Here is a 24,578-nt window from a genome sequence, read left to right as displayed (position 1 = left end):
TTCCAAGTGCTGTTTTTATGCGCATAATAATAATAATAATAATAATCATGATAATAATGATGATGATGATGATGATGATGATGATGATGATACTACACATAAGATTATACATTTATCTGAAAAATGAATTGACTTTGATGGTTATCTGTCTGGTTACCTTTACAAAATAACACACATGAGCAGATTAACATAATTATCTGCTCATGTGTGTTATTAACATAATATATACTTTGCTGTGAAATATGTCACGTTTCTGTGTCTGATGTCAAGCACAACAAATATGACAGGACAAAGGGTAATATTTGTGTACTTTATTACTTCACTGTAAACACGATATTTCCATTTATTATTTTATTCTTGTATAAATACAAAAATAAAGACTTATTCTATACTAACTTGCATAAACCAAGAAACAAACATAAATCACTGCAGAAATTCTGACTTTTTTCAGTGGTTGTGTACATTTTTTAAAATCAGTACCTTATATTATAGTATAGTATTATTTACAACACTGAGAAAAACTAATAGATAATATCAAAATGAAAACTTCGCTATAAGGTTACATGTGAAACAATGTTCCAGCACATCAGAGTATTATTTATCCATGTTGTTACAAGACGTCGGTTCTATTATTTCAGCAGTATCTAATACAGTAACAGAAGACTAGGAAACACTTCCAGCAGAGTTATTATTATCCAGGGTCATCAATGTTGTTTAGGTGTAAAGCCTGTGTGTCTGAGTCCACCATGACATAAAACTCTCATCTTGTGTCTTGTAAATACACAGAGTTTACAACAAGGTGCAAACATGAGGTTACACTGAAGAACAAGAAGGTCAGATTAGACTTTGCCAGAAAACATCTAACAGACGCACAGTTCTCGAAAAATTATATTTCAAAAGATGAAACCAAGATTAACTTGTACCAGAACCATGGGAAGAGAAAATCAGGAGGAGAGAGCATGTGACCGATTTCACGACCACATTATCTGTGAAACATGGGGAGACAATGAGCCTCATTTACTAATATTTGCCTGGAAATATTTTTACCCTGTGCAGAAATCAAGCGCAAAATCCCATTTGTGAAACATGCATGCCAGCCTATTTTATTGTCACCACGGTGCATATGTTAGTAAATCAGAAGCATCCGGAACAAACATGCACATTTCCTCGCCCCCATTTCTCTGTGTACAAAACTATGTTTACGTCCAAGTGAAGCAGAGCACGTGGTGACGATGTTTTAAGAGAGAAGCCTGCACCTCTAAGACAAGAAATAAGGAGAAAGTTTAACTGTACAAAATGGAATAACAAATAACACATAAGTGATGATCTTTCAAAAATAATAAATAAGTAAATAAAAAGCAACACTTAGGCTGATTATCAGTTCCCCTGAGACACAACAAAAAGTCTGAAAACTGGCTGCCAGTGTAACCCGACCACTGGTGTTGGTTTAGATGTGACTGCTGATAGTAGCAGCAGGGGGGGATTCGGAGGTGTACATGGATACATATTCAGCCAAATGCTGCAAAACTGACATGACGGACTTTTTGATGTAAATACATTTCTCAAGTGTGTTATCATGTTTCATTATCATCTGTCACTGTCCTGTCCTCTAGCTTTTGTTTCCTGCGACCCTCATGTTTAGTATAGATTTAGTATAGGGTCTCTGCTTCTGTTTCCTCTGTTCCCAGGTCTGTCTCGTTTCCATGTCTTAGTGTGTAGTCTGGATCATTGTGAACTGTCTCATGTTTTCTGTTTTACTTTGGCGAGTCTTGTGTCCTGTTTTCAGTGTTTTGCTTTCACGTTGTCTTCTGTGCATATTTAGTGTGTTAACCTCTGTTCCTCGTCTGCATATCATCCCCTGTTCATCTTTTCCTGCGTTCCTCTACCTGTGTTGCCAGTTTTCAGGTTTCCTCATTCTTTGTTTCAGGTTTCATGTTAGCTTCTCCCAGTGTAGGTTTTGTTAGTACTCCTCGCTAGTGACTGTTCCCCTCACTAGTTGCTTTTCAAGTGCTAATAAAGGCTCGTCTTCAATTTAAACATTCTCCTGCATCTATTTTGTCTGCGTTTGGGTCCACATCTCTTGTCTCCACACGGTTTGCCTCACAAATCGTGACATCGTCTGTTAGAGACAAATCTAACATATTAAAAGATACAGAGTCATTAAGTTCTAAAGTACTGTAGCATCATGCAAAGAGCACATTTCACAATACAACACAAAATGCAAAAATGCAGAGAGGAAAGACTGCTCCTGCAATCTGGTCACATGTGGTCACACACAGTGTGATGTTTGTTATAGTACCTGTAACATTAGAATCAAGCTTGCCCATGGCAGCCACTTAGTACATCCTTACTGACAGACTGAAAGCACTGGAATTCAACTCATCTTATCCACTGCATGACGTAATACATGTTGGAAATGAAGGGCTCATCACTTCAACATTGGAGAAAAACCTGCGGGTTTCACCACCAGTATAGCTTTCTTTTAGTGTGTCCAGCACAGTGGATGTGATGGTATTCGTGTCGACTTTGGAGAGGTTTGTTTTGAGTTTGAGCAGAGCCGAAACATGTTCTTCACTGTTGGTGACAGAAAGAAGAAAAGGTTATAAAAAAAAAAAGATGTGACCTAATGATTATGTTTATATGCTGTTTATCATTACAAAACCAGAGACTCTGAAATAAGACTATCAGTGGAAGTACGTCAAATAATAAGTCTGAGCACTTTGTCAGTTCACTGGTGAGTTGACTTGCTTACTGTTTATGAAAATGTATAAGTTCCATGAGATGCAAGCAAGTAACTGATGTTTTCTGCCAAGCTTAGTTTATATGAATATATATGCACCATGAATGATATTAACAATGATTGATGATTGATAAATGATATTAACAATGTGAATAAGAAAAATGTCAATACAAAGGTTACAAGTTTAATTCATTTCTTTAAACTTGTAGTCCAAGACTGCAGGTCTCAAATCAAACAGCTGATTTGTTGATCTGTATTATTGAACCTGTTATGTCTTTTTCAGTTTTCTGCCCCTGACACTCATCCTTCCTGCAAACACTAACAGCTGTCAGTAACGCGTCACCACACCAATTTAAAGTACTGAAAAAGTGGAGGTGGAAAATGTGTCCATTTCCAATTCAGTTCAATTACATTTTATTTATACAGCACCAAATCACAACAACAAGGCTCAATGCTGTTGTAATTAAACATTTCTGTTTTAAATACATGGTAGGTGAAACTACTATTGGTGACACTGATATGTGCCTAAATTTACATGAATCTCCCAGTTTACACAATCACAGTCAGCTGATGCAGACTGTGTGGAGTGAGGACCAAAATGCAGACACGCACAAACAAAACTTGATTCTAACAGAGAACATAGCGTTTATTATGGCTGAACGAGCAGTACAAAAATAAAAGTGTAAAAACTATTTGAAGCTAAACAAAAGCCTAAATTGGATAAAACTAGAAAGAAAACATAAAATATCCTAAACGTGAAAAAAAAAAAACCCTTAAATGTGACAACTTGGTACGAATACATGAAAACATGAAACCCTGGAAACCTGGCATGGCATGACATGGCCGGATCACAGACGATTGGATGAGGAATGAATGAAAACACACAGATTAATGCACACAGGAGGTGATCAGGGGAAGTGCAAACACTTGGGAAACAGCTGATTAGAATGAACATAATGACACCACAGGGGAAGTAAAACTAAACACAATGAACATGGGACACCAGACCTCTACAAAATAAAAAAGGAAACATAACGCAGACGTGGCACACGCTTGACAACATGAAACACGCAGACATGAAAACACATGACAGACTAAGACATGTGGACTCAACATGAAGAACTGGGCCCTATTTCAGGAAGCCGGTTTAGTGCAAACTCTGACTAAGTATACCCTGAGTTAACGAAAACTCTGGGTTTTCGGTTTCACAAAGCGAGTTTAGATTAATTCCGAGCGAGTTACTATGACGACACACTCCGTGAAGCTAACCTGCCCCCTAGCAGGTTTACTTCAACTAACCCTGACTTTCTCCGCCTCTTTGTCGGAAACCTGACAGTAGGAAGTGTCAGACATGGCGTGCTCCTTCCTTGAAGAGCCAGTAGATGTTGAAGCCCAAATTCTCCGCAGAGCTCTCCGCCGGGAGAGAGTGATCAGAGCGCGTTTGGACATTTTATCATTTCCTGATGATTTCCTGTGTGAACGTTACCGTTTTTCAGCACAATCTATAATTTATTTGAATAACATCCTCAGGCCTAATATTGCTCATGTGACACATCGCGGACATGCTCTCAGTTCTGTACTTATTATTTGTATTGCACTTCGGTTTTTTGCAAACGGGAGCTTTCTGTATAATATTGGTGACGCTGAGCACGTTTCCAAGGCTACCGTCTGTCGGGCAGTCAGGAATGTTACAGTTGCACTGAAACGTCTCCTGTACTCGTTTGTGGTGTTCCCCGGTCATAGACCCACAAGATTTATCAAAGAGGGATGCCACAAAATTGCAGGTATCAGGATGAACAAAACTTAATTCATGATGTGGTGATATTTGAACTACTACTTAAATTTTACATTTATTCTCACGGTTCCCAGGCGTGATTGGCTGTACAGATGGCACTCACATTCCAATCATTGCTCCTTCAGTAAATGAAGGAGACTATGTGAACAGGAAGTCTTTCCACAGCATTAATGTACAGGTACATAGTTCCCTGTAGCATTTCAAACTAACAAATTATTTCATTATAGTAATGGATGCTAATTTGTGTTCTCTGCACTGTGAAGATCATATGTGATGCTGCCAACATTATCACAAATGTGGAAGCCAACTGCTCAGCCTCTGTGAGTGGTGGTGGTGGAGGACCCCCACCTGTTTTTCGGGCCTCCGCTTCTTTTTCTGTTGGCTATAACGGGTCACATTTGAGCATACAGAGTAAGCAAATATGTACTTGTAATGTGCTCAGATAATTTCAATAAGTGCTTACAGAGGGGAAATTAATGTAGCCTCTAACTGCAATTGATTTACATCGGACAAACAGACCAAGCACTATGGCTCATAATACAATTACACCTTACCTGTTTGGACTATATTTTTATATTTCATTTTTACTTGCTGCCAGGAACGTTTGGGGCCTGTTGGGTTGCACCTGCGCTCACATCACGTCACAAAATAAAATGTATGAAATAAAAAATAAAATAAAATATAATAAAATAACGTGTTAAATGGGTGGAAATCCCTAGATCAATGTTTAAATTAACACTCACGCATTGACTCTGTCGGCTATGTTTTGCCATGCATGCTCCCTTTCTTTTGCAGCTGGGGCTGTGTTACTTTTTTTCCGCTGAATTTGCATGTTATCGGCATATGCTGCCATCAGAATTTCGGCCTCAAGCGCTGTAAAATACATTGACCGCGCCTTCTTTCCCTCCGTCTCCATGGTGACTCGCTTAATCTGTGCTCCACTAATCAGGGCTTTATGTATCCTCGTGCGCGCGCTTAACTTGGGGTTAAAGCAACTCCGCGATGACTGAACTAATTGTTATCAGCCTTTCTGAAACCGAATATTCCGAGTTGGACAGTTCGGGGTTACTCAACCCTGAGTATCGTTTTTCACTCTGAGTTTTCTAAACCGGCTTCCTGAAATAGGGCCCTGATAAGGAACACTATAAATACACACATAGGAAAAAACTGGAGATGAGGCAGCCGTAACCAAGCACAGAACATGATGGCTGCAGAAAAACACATGACGGATGGAAAGGGTCATGAGGGAAAACATGTAAACAAGAGGAGAAGACGGGAGACAAAGACATTACTGAAACACATGAAGGGCACGGGAGACATAAACACAAGAAGCGAAGACACAAGGGGAATCTAACAGAAAATAAACTAGAACTGAGCAACCTAGGCAACCTAAAATAGATGAGCTAAAGATAACTACATGAACTTAAACATAAACCATAAACATCAAAATATATTAAAATTCAAAACGCTGGGTCAAATGACCCAGGATCGTGACATACACTAGTTTTACCAAATAACTCCCCATAAAATCACTCACTTCTGTGGTGCTGATGCTTTCAGACACACAGTCAGTCTTTATGTGAGTGCTATCAACAGTAGTGTTTATGTCCCCTGATTCCCTTTCTCCTTTTCCTTTAAGGTTAAAAATAAGACAAGAACGAGACAGTTTGGTTTCTGGTGCCACATTTGGAAGAAATCTCTCCTTTCACTCTAATTAACAGCATTATTGACTTCATCTACACACAGCTGCTGCTGCTTCTCTCGGGCCTGCATGTTTTATTTAGCTTTCAGTTTCTCATATTAGTTTCCATGAATGTTGCTCATCCTGCTGACAAGAAACATCTGAAACCAATTAAGATGTTTGGCTCAGTCTGCTTCCTGTTTTCCCTCAGCTCTCTCTGAAAAGTACGATTGTTTATCCTGACCTAATGTCTCACAAACCTCTTATCATGATATAGTTCTGTCCTTATTGTTTATGTTACAGTTGATGCATCAGACCCAAAAAACGAGAGCACATTACATTTGCGTGAGTTATACTCTGCATGTTTTTTTGTATTAAAGTAAATAATGTCTGAGTCAATTCAAAAGTTACCTGAGGTCAGGATAAGCAGATCCCAGTGAAACGATTTGCATCTGTATGGCAGGAATATCTTGGAGTTTTAGCACTTCTGCAATCTTGGTCAGGATTTCCTTTAACCAGTCTTGTGTGGATCCCTGTGAAGACAAATCAGTGACGTCAGTTTAGTCTGCAAGTTTCCCAAAACTCTAATGTGTGTAAGATATTAATTTCTGAGTTACACATTTTTATATTTATACATTTATCTTCCCAAGATTTATAAATGTATCTTTTTTTGACAGGGGTTTATATGCAGAAAGTGGAAAAAAGTGGGAGTGAGGGGATCAGAATAATAAATAAGGACAGCACATTGTTGAACATTGTTTCTGCAGTCTAAAGTGATTATCAGACTTTTATAGAAATCATGCCTTTGACTCATAATGTGACTTACATATAGACCATTTGGTCCATCACTTTCTATAGGTCACACTTTTGTTCCTAAGGAATGAGTCCATTGGTTTTCCATTGAGTGTATTATGTCCAGCCTTGGAGGATCACATTTTAGCCAACTCTGCTGAACAGCCTTTTCAATTTTACAAATCTTTTTAATCAAATTATTTTTAATCAAAACTTCTAAACCAAATAAATGTGAAATTGAGCTGATTCTTATACTTCTTATTTTTTCCACAGCTTAGCAGAAATCTGACCACTTTTGGGTTTTATTCATGTCTCAGCTAAAGTGTGCAGTGAAGGTGAGTCTCACCATTCTGGCAAACAGCTCGTGCAGTTTCTCTGCATTTTCTTTCACAGTCTTGTAAGCCTTCTGCTGCTTTTTGGTGTTCTTTAATTTGACTTTTCCTTTCAGGAGCCTTCGGACATATTCCACTGTCACTTCCTGGTGAAGCTGACCAATCAGCTCCTGAATTTAGCCCAAGTATATAAGTAGTCAGAGCACATCATAATCCTTTTACTTAAACATTAGCAATGAAGGCAATAATGGCCATTCAATCCAAAACAAAGTTTCCTCCTTTTACCTGGTAAGAGGACTGACTCGAACCCTGAAGTTCTTGAAGCTCGTCTTCAGTGCTGTTCAGCAGCTTCTCAAACGTGTTCTTCTTCAGCCAGTCACTGGTTCCCAGTTTCTGGTAGTGTGGCTGTGTGAGGAACAAATAACACAGTTTTTTAAACCTTTGATTAAGACATGTTAGGATTTAATCCTGAGGATTATTGATATCTGCAGTTATAAAGAACTTACTTTGAGGACCTTGTGCACAGGGATTAATAAATAAGTGTGGGCAGACTGTTTCATCTCAGTCAGGACCGGCAAACATTTTTTCTGCACATCCTCTGGGAACAGATCGTGCTTCTCAAAGAAGTCCCTTTAGACAGACCACACAGGACACATTAGCTCACAGTGATGTATTCGCCTGTTATGATGAAGATAAAATCAGAATTTCCATCTAACTGGATCAGAAACAAACCTGAACTGTTCGACACAGCTGAGGTTTGCCTTTATAAGAGCTTTGCTGTGCGGTTTGTTCTGCCTTATGATGTCTTCATGAAACTCTTTATACCTGCAAAAGATTAAGAACAGCTTTCACTTTTATTATCTTGTTATTACCAAACATTAAACTAAAATGTATTTTCAAATTTAAATATTTAAAAGACAGCCTTGTGAAGCCTTGTTACCTCTGCATGAAGTCTGTCAGGTTGGATGTTATTTCCTGGGCCTTGTGTCGGTCTCCTACAGTTGTATGTGCTGATGTCACGATGCCGTTGATCAACTGAAGACAAATGGATTGACAAATCAGTGGCAGTTTTAAGTACCCAAAGCACTTTACACAGCAATGCACTTCCATCATTTTCAGATCCAGTTAAGCACCAGGAACCAAACCCAGTGCTTTACAATGTTAGTGACAAACCCAAGTGATTAAACTACAGAACCATGGGAGGGTTTGAAACTGTGACTCTGATCTGACAGTAAATACGTTTCTATAAATGACTGTCTTTTCCTTGTTTGTTAGTCTTTTTCTCAAAGTTTCTCAAAGTCTTTTTCAGTTTGGTTAATATGTGCAGCAGGCTGGAAAATATTTGTCTGCACTTCTTTGGAAAGTTCTAAAGTGGATAACAGAGTAAATGTCATTCTGCACATTTTGTTCTCCTACGATCAAAACAATGTTCTGTCAATATTTCACCACAACATTTTTTTATTGCACAGTTCTGACATAGCAAAGTTTTCAAAGCTTCTCATCATGGTCAACAATTAGAAGTCAACCAATCCAAGACCAGAGATGTATAGTAACGCGTTACAAGTAACGTGTTACTGTAATCCGATTACTTTTTTCAAGTAACAAGTAAAGTAAGGGTTTACTATTGCAAAAAAGGTAATTTGATTACTGTTACTTTCCCATAAGCACGCTGCATTACTGCATTACTAAAACCATGATTTTTTTGCGAGAGTGTCTCATGACAATGATGTAAGCGAGTGCGACGTTCGTGGCAACAGCTGCGTGCAGATCAACAATGGATAATATAAGGAGGGTGGGAGAGAGTATGAGCGTGCAGCGTTCAAAGCGTGGAAGTACTGACCTTACTTTGAGTTTGATTCCGTAAAAAGTGACAAAAACATTAGCGTCCGCTGTTCACTGCGTGGGAAGAAAACTTCTTTTTACAGCGAAAAAAACCCCTAAACGTACGAGCAAGCACCGACAGTACGCTGCCATGGGAATGTGGAACTCCCAAATCCTTCCACTGACCGCTACGACACACCTGCACCAGAGCAAACCTCCACCTGCCCCACTCCTGCTATACAGGTGAAAATAGAGCAACAGGACCGCTGAGGCTTTGATTATTTTTTTTTTTTTCTGCTGTGTTTTATGTGCATTTATTTGAAAGACTGAGTGTAAACACAAAAACCTATTTTATTTTATGTGCTGGAATGTGCAGAAAATAGGTTTAAATGTTAAACAAATTTCTTCCAGTCAGAGAATGTTGCATATAATTTAATGTTTGCTTGATGCATAAAGTTAAAAGATTAAAACTGATAAAACAAGTTTTAAAAAGACACTTTTCCATTTGATTACATTTTGTATGATGGATTATGTAGAAAAAGTAGAATTGGGCTGAAAGATCTATCGCTTTATCACCTATTCAGGTTGTAAATCTTTTTTTTTTAAAAGTAACTAAGTAACTGATTACTTTTGAAAATAAGTAATCAGTAAAGTAACGGGATTACTTTTGGGGGGAAGTAATTACTAATTAGTTACTGATTACTTTTGTCAAGTAACTTGACCAACACTGTCCAAGACTCACTGTAAGGACCCTTAAAGCAGGCCAACACTTTATATTAATACATTTTTATAAAAGCATCAATTTCAGCCTCTTTTATATCAAGTTGTTGCAGCAACTCTACCTGGATGACATCATAGGCCACAGGACTGACGTAGCAACCATCATCTCTTCTCGGCTCTTTTCCTTGATCCCACTCTTTCTTTGCTTCATCCAATACTCGGCCAATATAAATCATCAGGTCGCTCTAAACACACAACAACACACAGCTGCCACTATTAAACCGCTTTCATGTGTAAAGATTTAATTACTGACCGTAATAATTACATCTAGAGATGGCACGATACCACTTTTTTATGTCCGATGTCATAAATTTGGATCTCTGCAGATACTGATATGAATCTGATAAAGTGTATTTTATCATCGATAAAACTGTCTTTTTAATATCTTATACGTTCATACTCAAGTTTTACAAAGGAAAACACTAAAGCTATTCTATTATACTTGTATGCAAAAAATACACTGCACCCAAAATATTTTGCAGTTCAGCAATACTAATCTTTTTATTTAAACTTTTAGCAAAACTTTAAATCTAAGTATTTAAATTAATATTCAAAAAGTAATTTAAAATGTAATTTTATGCACATTTCAAAAACTCTTTGGTTCTGAAATAAAAGAAGTGCAACATCAGCACAAAATAATGTTTATATTCAACAACAAAAAAAAAACAGGTTGTATAATGGACCCTTTTATGCTTAAAGCTGAACATAAATAGACATCCAGAGTGGAAAGCAGTGCAAACAGATGCAAACACGGCTTCATGACACTCATCTTTTATCAAGATGGATGTCAGTGTAAGCTGTTTGTATCACATTTAACCTGAGACTGAATTTTGTGTAATTTCTATACAAAACTTAAAACACATATGAAAAAAAGTGTTTTCTTAATTTTTTTTTGAACCACGAAACTGTTTCGCTTGCAACACTGCTGTTTGATGAAATGCTGGTTTGGAAGCACATAGCGAGGCTCCCGATGCTCCAAATGTTTTCAGTGTGAAGTAACTCCAGACAACTGACAGGTCTCGCACATAACTTCCGCTCTAACCAGTGACGCCTACTGCTCCAACGTGCCAAAGTACTAAGCTGGGTTACGCCATGTTCCAAGTTTTGTGAGGTGCTTTTGTGATAGTTAATAGATCGGATTACACTTTTTATTTCTCAATATCCGATCCAGTAATTTAGGTCAGGATCGGACCGATACTGATACTGTATATCGGATTGGTCCATCCCTAATTACATCTACAATATTATGTATAAAAAAATATCCGTCAAAACCAGCAACTCTTTGATGCTGCATTTACACAACTCACATTAAGCCCTGCAATGACCATACTGATTAACTGGATGCACGCCTCAGATACACTGTGTTACCTGTTGTTTGCTGAGGTACTGCTCCTCCAGAGGTTTCAGTAACTCGTCAGGAAGCAGGTTTCCCAGCGCTTCAGTATTGATATTACTGGCCAGCTCAGGTTTTTCAAGGATTCTGGTACACAGAGCAGATAACACATGAGTTTCTATAAACACCCCAAGTTGTGTTTAGTCTACAAAAATGACATTTTATTTAGCACATTAAGAAAACAAGAAATTAGCAGTCATATTTGTATTATTAGTCACTATCTATCTGTAATTGTTCAGGTATTTATTTTTCAAGAAACAATGAAGGACCTCACACTGACAGACATCCTCATGTTTATGCACAGAAAGATGCTGCTTCAAACAATAATTGAACTGGTGGCTTACCCTGGATAAAACTCCTTCACCCATCGCAGGAGGAAGCTGCAGTCCTTGTCATCCAGAACAAAGTCAATCTTTTTGAGTCTTGCGCTGAAATTTTGATGGTACTGTCTTGCATAAAAGTTACAGATGTCCATCTCTGGTGGGTAGCAGTTCTTCACAACCTCCACCACCCACTGCAGGTCCTCCTTCAGCTGCCTGCCCATGGACTGGATGTCTGCCTCTATAGATGACTGGTTCACTGGATCACCAATGGGGCTTGATGGATTATCCATACGCCCATTTACTAATTTTTGAAGCACTTCATCATGGTGTTTCTTCCACTCGCTGGGCCTCCAGGTTGGTGGAGTTTGAGAATTTTGTCTCCACAGCTGGTCCTGCTCTTCCTCAAGGTTGATGGCTTTCACCGCAGATGTCAAAGCAGACACCTCTTCCTCAGTGCTGAGAGAAAGACTCTTCTGCAGAATCTGCCATACACGCTCTTCAAGGGCTTTATGGTCTGCAGCAAGCTTTTCTACCGCTTCCTTGTTGGCCTCAGCCTCCACTGTCTCCCAAAACAGATGTTTCTCCCTGTCTATCAGTTCCTGAGTGGCCTCACAAAAGGCTTGCATTTCAAGGTATTCCTCAAAAGTAGGTTTCTCTGATAGACAAAAACAAAGACGAATCTTTGAATTTCTTTTAGATTACCAGTACTATTTTATAGATGAATCACCCAGGCTCTCTGGGGTTCTCTTGGTATTTAACACTAAACATCTAAATAAATCTTCCTAAACAGTGAAATGAATGCTGCACATGTACTACATACACATAATTAAATACAATGAAAATAATTGTAATTCAACTTATGCCATGGATATTAACATGGGGTTCAACAAATAAAAAAATATTTGTACTTCCCACCTTTTTCCTCGATCGAGGTGGCTTTATCCTCGTCCTTTTTCCGTCTAAAGTAAAAAGATTCTCTCACTCTCTTAACAGTATTATCAAAAGTGGACGTAGTGGGATCTGAAACAGAAAAGCACACAGTTTAATGTAGTTTCAATAACAGACTGCAGGCATCATTTCTGTTTTTGATGGTGTCCAAAGTGTCACACATAATTGAATACAAGCATTTGATAATATGGCCAATTTCACATGTGCTTTTATTGTAAAGAAACCATTTTTCCTGTGTCAGTGCTGTTACAGTCCCGGGTGTTACCCTGTGTTTTGTGTTTAATTTCTATTTCTTGATTATTGGTTATTCATGGTTTTGTTCTCTTGATGTTATTTGTTGTTCTGGCTTCTAGTTTAAGTCAGTGCCTGCCACACAGCACATCATGACAACTGAATTGTTACTGTGACTGAATATTTATATTTATTTACTCTATAGAGGACATGGTTGAGATATCAATTACATCCTGGAAATATTCTATAACTGCAAAATTTTGCCATTTTGCATACTTTAAATATGCTCTTAACGCCTGGATTATTGCCCAGGTTAAAAAATGTTATTTGAAGGCATCAGATCAGGATTCAGGAAACAGACACGAGCAGATACTTCAGAATTCATATGAATCAGCGTATGTCCTCATCTGCACCTCTCATATGAGAAGACTCAAGCACCCAAGCCTCAGTCCTTGGACCAGTTTTCTTTAGGCCATCTAACTAATTGTTTTAATGGACTTTCTTACCACTGCTATGTAGATTACACAGTTTTACTTTTATGTCAAGCCCAACAACCTTAACAGCCTTTCCTGCCGCAGTGACTGCTTCTCTGCCATTACTAATTGGATGCAGTCAAATTTACTTCATCTCAATTGCAGTAAAACTGAGGTTCTAGTACTTGGCCCAGGCAGTTTTTGTAAGGAGATGAGTCAGTACCTCGGCCCCTTCACAAATGACTTCTAAAACTAAAAAACTTGCTATAATTTTTGACCAACACCTGAATTTTGAAACTGATATCTCAAAGCTCACCTAAACTTGTTCCCTTGACCTCAGGAATATTGCAAAATTCTGTTACTAACACAACAACAGGGTGCTGCTTATACAGCAAAGCTTCTGAAACCTGATCCCTGCAGCCGACCTTTCTGCCCCTTTTAAGGGGATCTTGTAATTCTGACTTTAAAACCAAATATAATTGTGCTTTTGAGGTTGTTGCGCCCAAACTGTAGAATAATCTTCCTCACTCAATCAGGTCTGCTGACTCTGTTTGTTTTTTTAATGACTCCTGAAAACTCAATTTTATAGATTAGGGTTACCTTAATCTTTTTCCTTTTAAATCCGGCCATAGCATATGGCCAAACATAATCAATGATCCTACAAACTGGCAATGTAGAGATTGCACTACATCTTCACTGTGCACTAAGCAAGGGCTCCCTGGAGCATCTGCAGACTGTCCAAAATGCTGCAGCAAGGCTTCTGACCAAAACATCTAAGTACTCTCATGTGACACCGTTGCTAATGCAGCTCAATTGGCTCCCTGTTGAATTCAGAGTCCATTTTAAATTTCTGGTTCTGCCCTTTAAAGTTCTTCATCAACAAGCACCAGCCTACATCACTGAACTTTTACAGACCTATGTCCTTAGGAGGTCCCTGAGATCATATGATCAGGGCCTACTTGTTATTCAGCATACAAGGCTGAAAACCAAGGGAGACAGAGTTTTTGCGAAATTTTTGAGTTTAAGATCTGTGGACTCAGTGGTCTCTTTTAAAAAACAACTAAAAACACATCTTTTTAGAATTGCATTTTGTTAACTTTTGTCTTTTTCTGTTTTATACTTTGTCATCTCTTTGTGAAGCACTTTGTGATCTTTTTATCTAGAAAGGTGCTATATAAATAAAAATGTATTTATTTATTATTAATAGTGCAGCACACAATGACAAAACGACGTGGCTAGCATGCATACAGTCCTAAACTCACCATCTCTGGAATAAATATAAGGAATCAGGCCTTGTCACTCAACATCAGATCTGGGCCTCAGTAATGCACTTGTTCAAATGCAACAAATGCAGTTTGGAGCCAGATGCAACAATCTGATGGAAACCCTACAACATGAGGTGGAGGCTTTTCCTTTTTTTGGCAAATTAGTGCCAATGGTTTCATTTGGCACGAGAAATGATCTAGTATTAAAGTTTAGAAGTTTCACCTGTGTTTGATCGTGTTAGTGGTCTGGATTTGTGAGGAGAAACATCTAACTCATCATCCTCTTTTTCCTGGTTGCTCTTCGGAGAGGTGGATGCAGAGCCAGCATTCAGACCTGACAGAGAGGGAAGAAGAGCACATTAGTAAAACAGCTAAACTGACTCTTTAGTTTCAAAAACACATTAGTCTTTGTGGTGTCACAGCGATTCAAAACCAACTATCTGAAGTTTATTTTCCTTTACGTGGGCTTTTGTGTGTCCATGGCTTTGACATTGCTTTGTATTATGCAAACTGAAGAATGCAAAGTTTAAGTCATGTTGGAAACAGCGCCAGCACCTAAAAGTGAAACTGATCGGCAGAATCTTGAAAAACAGTCTGACCTCATTTCTAATCAGATGATGCTTTAGAGTTAATCACATGACTTGTGGTAAATTACCTAATGTGTACAACTGAAATGTATAACTGTATCTTTGATAGAGGCTGAAAAGCTTAGCATCGGAAATTAAACACTGGGTAAAATGTTGCTGTAGTGTGTTTATGTTCCAGTATGATGTGTCTTAAATGGAGTTGTTTTGATTTGGTGCTTTTCCTGTATGACATTATCAGTCCCCCATCACTGTGGAGGAATTTTGCCCCAGTCTTCTTTACAATGATGCTCTCTACAGGTCCTGCCACAGGATTCAATTCAGGTTGACTTTTTCTGGGACAATTCAAGTCATTGATTTTTGTTTTCTTTCACTATTCTGTTGTAGATTTGCTGCAGTGCATGAGATCATTGTCCTGTTGCATAGCGTACTTTTGGCAGAGAGATCGTCTCACATACAGAGGAGTTCATGTGTCCTGTGGCTGGCAAACAAGCCCAAGCCCTCACCTCAAAGAACAGCAGAGGACAGACCATTAAAGTGGCTCCTTCCACCCTCTTGCACAGGCTGAAAAGTCTTATTGTAACACAAATTTTGATATGCTCTACTGCAAAAAGAATTGGACAATGTTTTATGGTTTATGCTGTGTTTTTATTCTACAGGCTACACAAAAATCAGGGAAAACCCAGAGGAAAGCTTCTCTGCTTTCCTTCATTTAGCAAACAAACATAACAGACATATTCTGACAAGTTTTATAAGTCTTTTTGTGCTTTGTTTGATGTTTTTACCTCTGCTGAGGATATTATTAGGATTTTATGTGTGTCTGAAACTTTGTAGGTCTAGTGTGCATTTTTTTTCTTACTGCCAGTGTTTATACTGACAATATAGAGGTATACAGGTATAAAGAGCATCTTAGGGAGACAGGGGTGCACAAATCTGCAAAAACATGGAACAATTTCACTACAATGTTCCTCAATGTGAAGTTGTAAAGACTTTGAATATCTCATCATCTACACTACGTCATCAAAAGCTTTAAAGAATCTGGAAAAATCTTTTGCCGTGAGGCACCAGGCCAAAACGAATAGATCCCTGTGATTATCGGGCCATTGGGGAGCACTGCATTATAAACAGGTGTGATTCTGTCACAGTCACACTGTACGACATCAGGAACACTTCCTGAAAACACTGTTTGTGAACACAGTTCACCGTGACGTCCTGAAATGCAAGTTAAAGCTCTGTGGCACAAAGAAGAAGCCAAATGTGAACATGATCGTCATTTAAAATAAACTGGGACACGATGTAAAACTGTTGGTTGGTCAGATGAAACATGGACGCTCAGACCTCTAGACTAAACAAGAGAAAGACCATCTAGCTTGCCATCAGTGCTTATATTTGACAGCAGATTTTATGAAGACCCCAACAGTACTCACTGGGTGACGGAGGTTGTGGTGAAGCCGCAGAGTCTGAGTTCTTTGCGGGTGCATGTAATTTGAATTTCTTGCCACCAAGTGACGGATTCTTCCATGTTGCACGCCGGAAGCTTGTAAGCTTTGCAATCATGCCGTTCTTCTTGCTGGGGTTCTCAGTGGACTTGTCCATCATGTGTGACATTTTATTTCATTATCTACCCAACTGTGAGAAAGAATACAAAATAAATGTTTAAAGACAAATTATGTTAAACTTAAAGTAACCAGTCTGTTTTGAAAATGTAAGGAGGAGAACAGGAGCACAAATGTTCATGTTAAAATGTAGGCACTAAAAGTAAAAAGTAATAAATACTCAAATAAAGTAATGAAGTATTTGTATTTCATTACCTCCTATCCCTCGATTTTAATAATAATTATAGTAATTTGTGAGAAAGTGTCTTGATGAATAAAATCCTGTACATTCACACCTACTTTATCCCCAACAGCACATTTATAGCACTTTATATAGAACAAGTTTATTCACAAACCAATTCACTGTGGCTTTCATCAGGATCATCATAAAACTATATTGGAGCTAACATTTTATATAGATAGATTACAGTAGAAAAACACAGAACAATCTGTTGTTTGTAATTTGGCAGCATTTTCTCTCATCTCTTCGGTCCTTGACTTTGAAATACTGATCGTTTTCAAGGTCTGGGAAAACTTCCATTTGTTCAGATTGCTAAATATTTCAAAGACATGCTGCAAACCATGATAAAATATACCCTGTTTTCAGCTAATAGCTCTTTGGGAATTACCTTGTTGGTACAAAACTGCTAGTTTATCGGTCGTGTAGTAATACTAAATATATTTTTTTTTATTTTATTTTTTTAAGTCTAAATCCGTGGAAACAAACTACAAAAATAATTTAATAGCTAAAGAGTTTAATCCGTGTATAGCTAGTTAAGAGAGTAAAGAAAAAAAAAAGGTGTGCTTACCTCCGGTTTGACACAGGTAATAGAAAATCCTGCAGTTTCTTCTCGCCTCACCTACTTTCGTTTTCTAGTTCAGGTCTGGCCAGTGGGGGGAGGGAGCGAGGGATTAATGAGCAGGCGCAAAAGACAGCCTGTCACTTTCCCATAAACGGCACGAATTCCAGCCATCCTATCGAAACTGGTATGGGAATTCGGGCTCTTTTTGGAGAACCGACTCTTTTAGCTCGACTCACTAAAACAGAGTCGGGTCTTTCGACTCCCAACCGGTTCTTTAGGTTGTTTTGTTGCTTTAATTAATTTATAATATTAACAACAATATAAAATTATGAACAAACGGAATTACTAATGTAAAAGAAACCGTGGTTTTATTTATATATTTTTATATATACGTATTTAAGGGGGTCCCTAGAGACAAAACACATAGAAACTCCAAAACACATTGCTAGCGTTAACTAAACATCCAAAACAGAGCTACCTTGATCACTTAAATTACACAATTGAAAGAAAGCATATTTGTGTGTGTGTGTGTATATATATATATATATATATATATATATATATATATATATATATATATATATAGTTACAAGTATTTTTTTTTTTTTTTTAAATCTTCATTTACCTGTTACTATCACACACCAAATCCGGTCATTGGTACTTCCTGTGTAGCCACTAGGTAACAAAAGTTTTTAAAAAATTTTTTAAAAAAACCCCAACTCATTACATTTCAACTCTTAACTATTTAAATTTTCAGCTTTTTCCTTTTAAACAAATTTAAAGTGAAACATCACAAAACACTGCAAACCAGAACACAATAAAATATAAATTAAAATATGCAAAAAAAAAAAGAAAAAAAAGAAGAAGAAGATGCACATTCTCTGTCATATAGGCCTGGGATGATTTTTGGGAGTGTTTTCCTGCTTGGAATTGCATACATAGGATTCCCTGCATGAATGAACTTTCTGAATCCTTTATCATCCACAAATGAAAATAGTTGTGGGTGATTACTTTACGTTTCTAATGTGACGATGTTGTCTCTTGTTGTTGTCCCTGGCTCTCTTTCTGGCTCTTTCCCTCCAGCTCTGTTCCTGTGCTACTGCCAGTGTAACTATCGCCCCTCCCCCCGCTGCTCAGTGCAAGCACAAGGCTCACAGCAGAGTGAAGCGGAAAAAAGTGCGACAGAGAGGGTGAGAGAAAGAAAAAAAAAAACCGCGACTCCCAACAAGGAATCGGGTCGCGTCGTTCACTTCAAAGATCCGTTTCGGTAGCGACCGACACATTACTGCTGAGATTGGAACCAGAGCGCCCTGCAGGCTTGTTTCGTTTTCGCCGCATCGTTTCATGGTCAAATGTATAATTTACGGCTGATGAAGCAAGCTCTCATATTGTACAGAAAAGGACATCAATGAAGTAGAGCCTTACAGCATTCAGAACTCTTTACCATTTATCATCAAGCACGTAGGGAAATGCGTGCCGTGTGCTGCGACCACTTTGTATACTGAGCTTTATTTACTTAGAAGACTAACATGGCGCAGCATTATTTCTGCTCGTAACCCTTGTCAGTGTTGCAGTGGGTGCTGAAGAATGAAATACAACAATAGGTTTCAAAAACAGTAGAATCTCTTGAAACCAGTGTGTTGTATTTCTGAGACTTTTTCTTCTTTGCTGTTTTCTTACAGATGTAAAGAAGGGAAAATGTGCAATATATCACAACAGGTGAAAATAGAGTAAATACCTGGTCACCGCTGATATACATGCAGATAAATGTGCTCAAGTAATAATGAAATGAAATCCAGCGTGATCTCAGGCCACTAGAGGGCAATGCGTGCTATATTTGTTTCAGGCCAAAAACTATTCATTGAGTCTTCGTGCCTACATTTTTATGGTATATGAAAAATGGAGCAAAAGTTCTGTGTTGTTTGCAAAACTGAGAAAAACTCATAAATATCTTCAAATGCAAAGCACCATTATCAGATGAAATGTCACTATTTAATCAAGGATTCCATGTGAAACAATGTTCTAATATTTCAGTATTATTTAACACTTGGTTTCTGTTATTTCAGCATTATACATACATACTAATACAGTGATATTATAATAGGAAAGGCTGAGGTAGACATGTAATTATCCAGGGTCATTAATGCCCCTGTATATGTAATTATTTTCATAAAACACTTTCAATCCTGTACTGGTAGTTTAAATGTTACCTTTCTCCATAGTGAGCATTACCAGTTACTTCCTTAATTTTGTTGATGGTGCTGCGCTGTTTGCAGTCCACGGATTTCCATGGACCTGCTTATCTCAGGAGCAGCTCTGAAACACAAAGGCTGCTATTGAGCACAGGCATCAGATTAGTGTTGCATAATAAACAGAAAGCTGTGGCGTGACGGATGTGTGTTTGCGAGTCCAGCTGTCCACGAGCGTTACAGGTTAAATTCTAATGAAGAGCTCTAAAAGTCTCATCTTACACTGAGGAAAACTGATAATTTGGTCGTATTTGTTGTATCGCAAATGTTAAAAATTCGCTACTTTGATTACTCTAGTATCATTTCATTTAAATGTAAGCCTGACCCAGTTTGTGTTTAGTCAATTAATTTGCATGTTGTTACCACAGAAACAACTTGCAAATGATAGGTAGATGTCTCTAAATGTGGCGTAAGGCTCCAAAAGTCTCCTCTAGTGCCTAAATATAGATTATAAATGTGTTATGTGCTATTATATATAGACAATGCTTATTCTCTGTTTGACTCTGTGTGAACCTGCATTTTACAATGATTTAATGAAGTAAAATAAAATAAATTACGTGTCATTATGATGTATGACGATAGTTTTGTTCAATCCAATTCAAAAAGTTTTTTTCAGTTTAGAATAACTGCATTATTCAGTAGGTCCATAATTTATTCATTCTTATTCGTTCTTGTCATTTTGCTTCTGTATTCTGTATACCACCAGTGGATTTTAAATAAAACAATCAAGAAGCAAAGGTTTTAGTAAAAGTATTGCATTGACTGTTAGGAATTACACCCATTTTTATACACAGTCCCCAATTTTCAGAGGCTTAAAAGTAATGGGATAGTTGCACTTCCACAGCAAGGTAAAGTTTGTTCCCAAAGTACTCCATGACAAATTAAGCAGATAAAACATTTGCTTAATTTATGAGAAACTAAACAGATTCTACTGCATGTTATGTGCATGTGGGAGCACAGATTGGGATGTTTGTTATTAGCCTAGTATTACCATTGAACATTTCGCACATATAAAAGAAAACAGGAACCCGTGTCGAATGACTTCACACTGATAATCAGGTTATCTTTCTCTGCCTAAGGTTAAGCCTGAAACTAAGGATTCATTTGCATCTGTGGACAGCAGCAAACAGCACAGTGTTTGTTTTTATTATAGAGTAAAACTGCAGGATACATGTTTAGTTGTAAATTTCAGTGTCAAAAAAATAAAACAGAGGGAACACAAACGCATGAGACATTTAAGTCACTCAGAATCAAGCAGACCCTCGATTACTCATGGATGTGCAAACATTAACAGTGTCATAAATCATTCATCTCTCTGCTTTCACCAGCAGCAGTGTATGTGATGTCTGAGGTACAGAGACCTGCACCAATGCCTCGCAGCTGTTCCGACTTTAAGCACAGCAGTGCTGCTGGTGCTCAATTAGGAGCTATACATTATGTGCCGCTCAGGACACGACTACTGCAACGACTACTTTGTTGCATTAAATATTAACTCTCACAAATGTATGAATGTGTTTTTTTTATTATTATTCTATTACAAATGAAATTGTAAATATTCATTCACAGCTTTAGTGTATTTTTTTTAACAGATTCTAGGTTTGAGTAAATGATTTGTGCGAGCTGATAGCGTTTGTGTGATATTAGGTGTCTGAATGTCTATCATAGTTAAACCACATGACTCATATAACCTGTTAATGCAGTATTTCAGGATCTGAGTACTTCCTCCAAAACTGTGGCGCTAAAGAGATTATGGGAAAGCTGAGGGAGTGCTGTTACTGTGTCTTCTTTTCTGTTCTTTTCTCTCCTCCTTTGTTTTTACATTTTTAATGAGAAGAAAAGGATATTCTGCAGAATAAACAGCTGTCAAGCCTAACATCTGGTAAATTACACAATGGGTTACCCAAGATGCAGTTGAAGTGTAGACTCAGCTTTAATTCTGGGGTCAAGGAAAATAAATTGCATTGAAAAAACAAACAAAAGATCAGGTTTAATGGGCAACTCGACAAAATGCTTTTTCATTAACAGATTTGTGTGTTCTTTCATTATTCTTCCTAAATGACACAGATTAAAGGTTTGGAGTTGATTCCAAGTGTAGTATTTGCAGCTGGAAGCAGCTGAAATATACAGATTGTTATGGTGTTGTGCTCTTTTTGAGCTTCTTTGTGTTTCTTTGGCCTAACCTTTTCCTGCCTCTGGTTTCTCTTTGTGGTTTCTCAGTTCTAGTGACTTTCTTTTGATTGTAGTAACTGCATTTCCTTTTTCATGCTTTGCTGTTTTATTTCGTGTCATTGTCCTGCGGATTATTTCCACTTGAGTTTCATTTTATCATGGCTCAGTGATGTGATCAAAAAGTTAAAACAGGACTTGCAGAACTCTCATTAAGCAGCATTTTACTTTTGCATCTGCAGTTTGCTGGATCCCCCCCAGTGTGTCCAAACAGGGGTCCTTAAACTGGATGTGCACAGTGGCATTTTGGTGTGCACCATGAATGTTCTCCCTCAGTTGCTCCAGGAAACTACACTGGAAATATGTTGCAACACTCTCACTCTGAGGGATGATCTCACTGTGCACAAGGCTGTAAATATAGAAAAAAAAAAAAAATGATGAGCATGCTACTGAGCTCACTACAACCCTGGTGCACTTCCTTCAGGAATGAAAAGTACTAATGCTTAGATGTAAATCTGTTAAAAACTGTACAGGTGTAGCTGAAAAACCAGTTCTCATCACACAAAAGTCATTTCAAAGAGAACCAAACGTTTACTTACTGGGCATGTTTGGAGCTGTGGTGTAATTACAGTGGTGAGCAAGGACTTAAACAGCAGCCATACAGGAATGAACTTAGAAATGACTAAGAGGAAGGAGGTTCAGCTAAAATCAAGGACAGGTTTTTCATGATAGACTTTCTGTCTTTGCCTGTGTGCATTTTGCCCTCGATCTCAGTCTGCTTTTTGTATATTTATTTGTTCCTTCGTTGAATTTAGCTCATCAGTTTTGTGAACAGAGCTCCTCTTCTTGTTTCTGCGTTTGGGTCCTTTTGAGTCACACTTAACAAATGTTGACATTATTGCAAATAAAATCATATTTAATCATCATCAGCTGTCTGAATTTTGGAAGATTGTTTTATGATATTTTACTGCAGCTGTTTCAGTGCTTCACCGGTCTGACATCAGGTGACTGATTCAGACACCTTAAAGTCTCCCACTTATTTGCCTTTAAAGAAAAAAAACCTCCTAGTTTGTGTTAAAGTCCATCTGTAGCTGAGTCACTGTCACATCCATTTAACTGCTTTTGACTTACTCTGGCCAGAAATTAAAGCTCTTCTTTCACATCGACAGTAAACATAAGTGACCTAGCCACCAGAAATCATGCATCACCTGATCCAGTGTTTACAGAGGGAGTAGCATGTTTCAACAAAATCCTTCATGATCGTCATATCTGTTTGTCTTTCCCCATCATTCTGTTACAGGATGATTTAAGTTTCCTCAACATTTTCCTCTCTTAATACCCTGCAAATAATAACTTCAGGTCTTGATCTGGCAACAAAAGTTGTCGGTGAATTCCAGCAGGTGCCTGTCACAACGGTTTTTCAACAATGCCCTGCAGACATTTTTACTTCCACTCCAGGCAGACGTCTTTAGAAGCACAGAAGCAGAGTCCCTTCTATATTTTGTTGATCAGTCTTTTGGTGTGTGCTATCTACCCTTTTTTTTTTCTTTGCTGGTATGACACTTACCAACATTCTCCTTGTCAGTGGGGTGACAAACCCGATGTGGCCTTTGCTTTCTCCCTCAGGTTTACATTCACCAGATGTAGTGGCCGATGGTCTGTTGTCACTTCTTTTTCTTGCTTCAGGATGTTGGTCTCAGGTGTTCAGGACTGTTTTTGGTGCATAATGACGGCCTGGTGTGAATCTGATGCAATAAAAACAGACACCATCACATGAATATCTAATTTACAGATTTGGTTGTCAGTTTATTAGGTTGTCACAAAGCCAGTGACAAAAAGTAGAGACAAGACAAATTAGTATACAAATGATCATTTTAATTACCATAATTTAGGTAATAAATAACAATGATAAAAACAAGGTGTGAGGACTAAAAGTAGAAGGACGTCAATGGTTGATGGATGAATGGGATGACCAAATGCCCCGAAAAAGGCTAAAATCAGGAGGTGAGAAAGAGAGGGAGTGAGAGAATGTTAATAGCAGGCTTATTTAAGCTGTGTGTGGAGGCTCACGCAGGTGTGCCCAAAACAGCCTCTGCCTGCAAACTCTGCAAAACCTGCAGTGAGAGCAGAAACCTGAGGGGTCATAAAAACCCTCCCCTAGTTGATGGTGTATGAATATTATTTAGCTAAATGTTTCTGCTATTCTTTTTATTCAAAAATGAGATCTAAACAACAGCCAGGTACCGTCCTGAGCATCCTACATTTTGATATTTCCTGCTCTTTTTTGTTACGTTTGAAAGTGAAAATCAAATGAACTCAGTTTAAATTCTAAATGCTAAATTTTGCAGCCCCCCTTGCCCTGTCCTGGTCCAATTTAGGAAACACTGGGCTAAGTTCCAGTAAATAAGGCTAGGATTTGCTCTGCTGTGTGCTCCTTTACAGTTCGTTGGCTGTTGCAATCTCTGTGTTACAGCGCTAGTTTCACACACCCACACACCCGCGCAGAAACATATACCACCCACATCACTGTGTGGTGTCACCTTGTACCCATGGGCAGCCCTGGAGTGAAGAGGAATCTTAATGCTGCTACCGCTCATTGAAATGCAC

At 38.1% G+C, this 24,578-nt stretch overlaps 1 protein-coding gene and 1 long non-coding RNA gene across 2 annotated transcripts; one reads left to right on the top strand and one right to left on the bottom strand.

Annotated features, from left to right (window-relative positions):
* Positions 1 to 296: 296 nt before the first annotated feature.
* On the bottom strand, positions 297 to 17,841 carry LOC120739623 (tumor necrosis factor alpha-induced protein 2-like). The gene is made up of 14 exons (XM_040041454.1): positions 17,563 to 17,841; positions 16,586 to 16,787; positions 14,798 to 14,908; positions 12,573 to 12,677; positions 11,679 to 12,312; positions 11,310 to 11,421; positions 10,004 to 10,126; positions 8,281 to 8,375; positions 8,073 to 8,165; positions 7,847 to 7,970; positions 7,626 to 7,745; positions 7,355 to 7,510; positions 6,628 to 6,749; positions 297 to 2,574 (listed from the first exon to the last, which is right to left on the bottom strand). Exons 2-14 carry the CDS (start codon positions 16,764 to 16,766, stop codon positions 2,385 to 2,387), a joined length of 2,166 nt encoding a protein of 721 aa, XP_039897388.1. The 5' UTR covers positions 16,767 to 16,787; positions 17,563 to 17,841; the 3' UTR covers positions 297 to 2,384.
* Positions 12,854 to 21,972, top strand: LOC120739633. Its single transcript, XR_005697261.1, has 3 exons — positions 12,854 to 12,967; positions 21,137 to 21,140; positions 21,961 to 21,972. It is a non-coding gene; the product is annotated as an uncharacterized LOC120739633 (long non-coding RNA).
* The last annotated feature ends 2,606 nt before the right edge of the window (positions 21,973 to 24,578 follow it).

This window comes from Simochromis diagramma, unplaced genomic scaffold (genome assembly GCF_900408965.1).
Source record: "Simochromis diagramma unplaced genomic scaffold, fSimDia1.1 OVJJ01000304.1, whole genome shotgun sequence".
NCBI classification, from domain to species: Eukaryota; Metazoa; Chordata; class Actinopteri; order Cichliformes; family Cichlidae; genus Simochromis; species Simochromis diagramma.
This window is presented reverse-complemented; position numbering and strand designations above follow the sequence as displayed.

Excerpts from the sequence above, each read along its gene's own strand:
- LOC120739623 (XM_040041454.1), bottom strand. The coding sequence starts at position 16,766 with ATGTCACACATGATGGACAAGTCCACTGAGAACCCCAGCAAGAAGAAC. Across the intron at positions 12,678-14,797 it reads ACTAACACGATCAAACACAG|ATCCCACTACGTCCACTTTT; the intron begins GTGAAACTTCTA and ends TTTCTGTTTCAG. Across the intron at positions 6,750-7,354 it reads ACGAGCTGTTTGCCAGAATG|GGATCCACACAAGACTGGTT; the intron begins GTGAGACTCACC and ends TTGTCTTCACAG.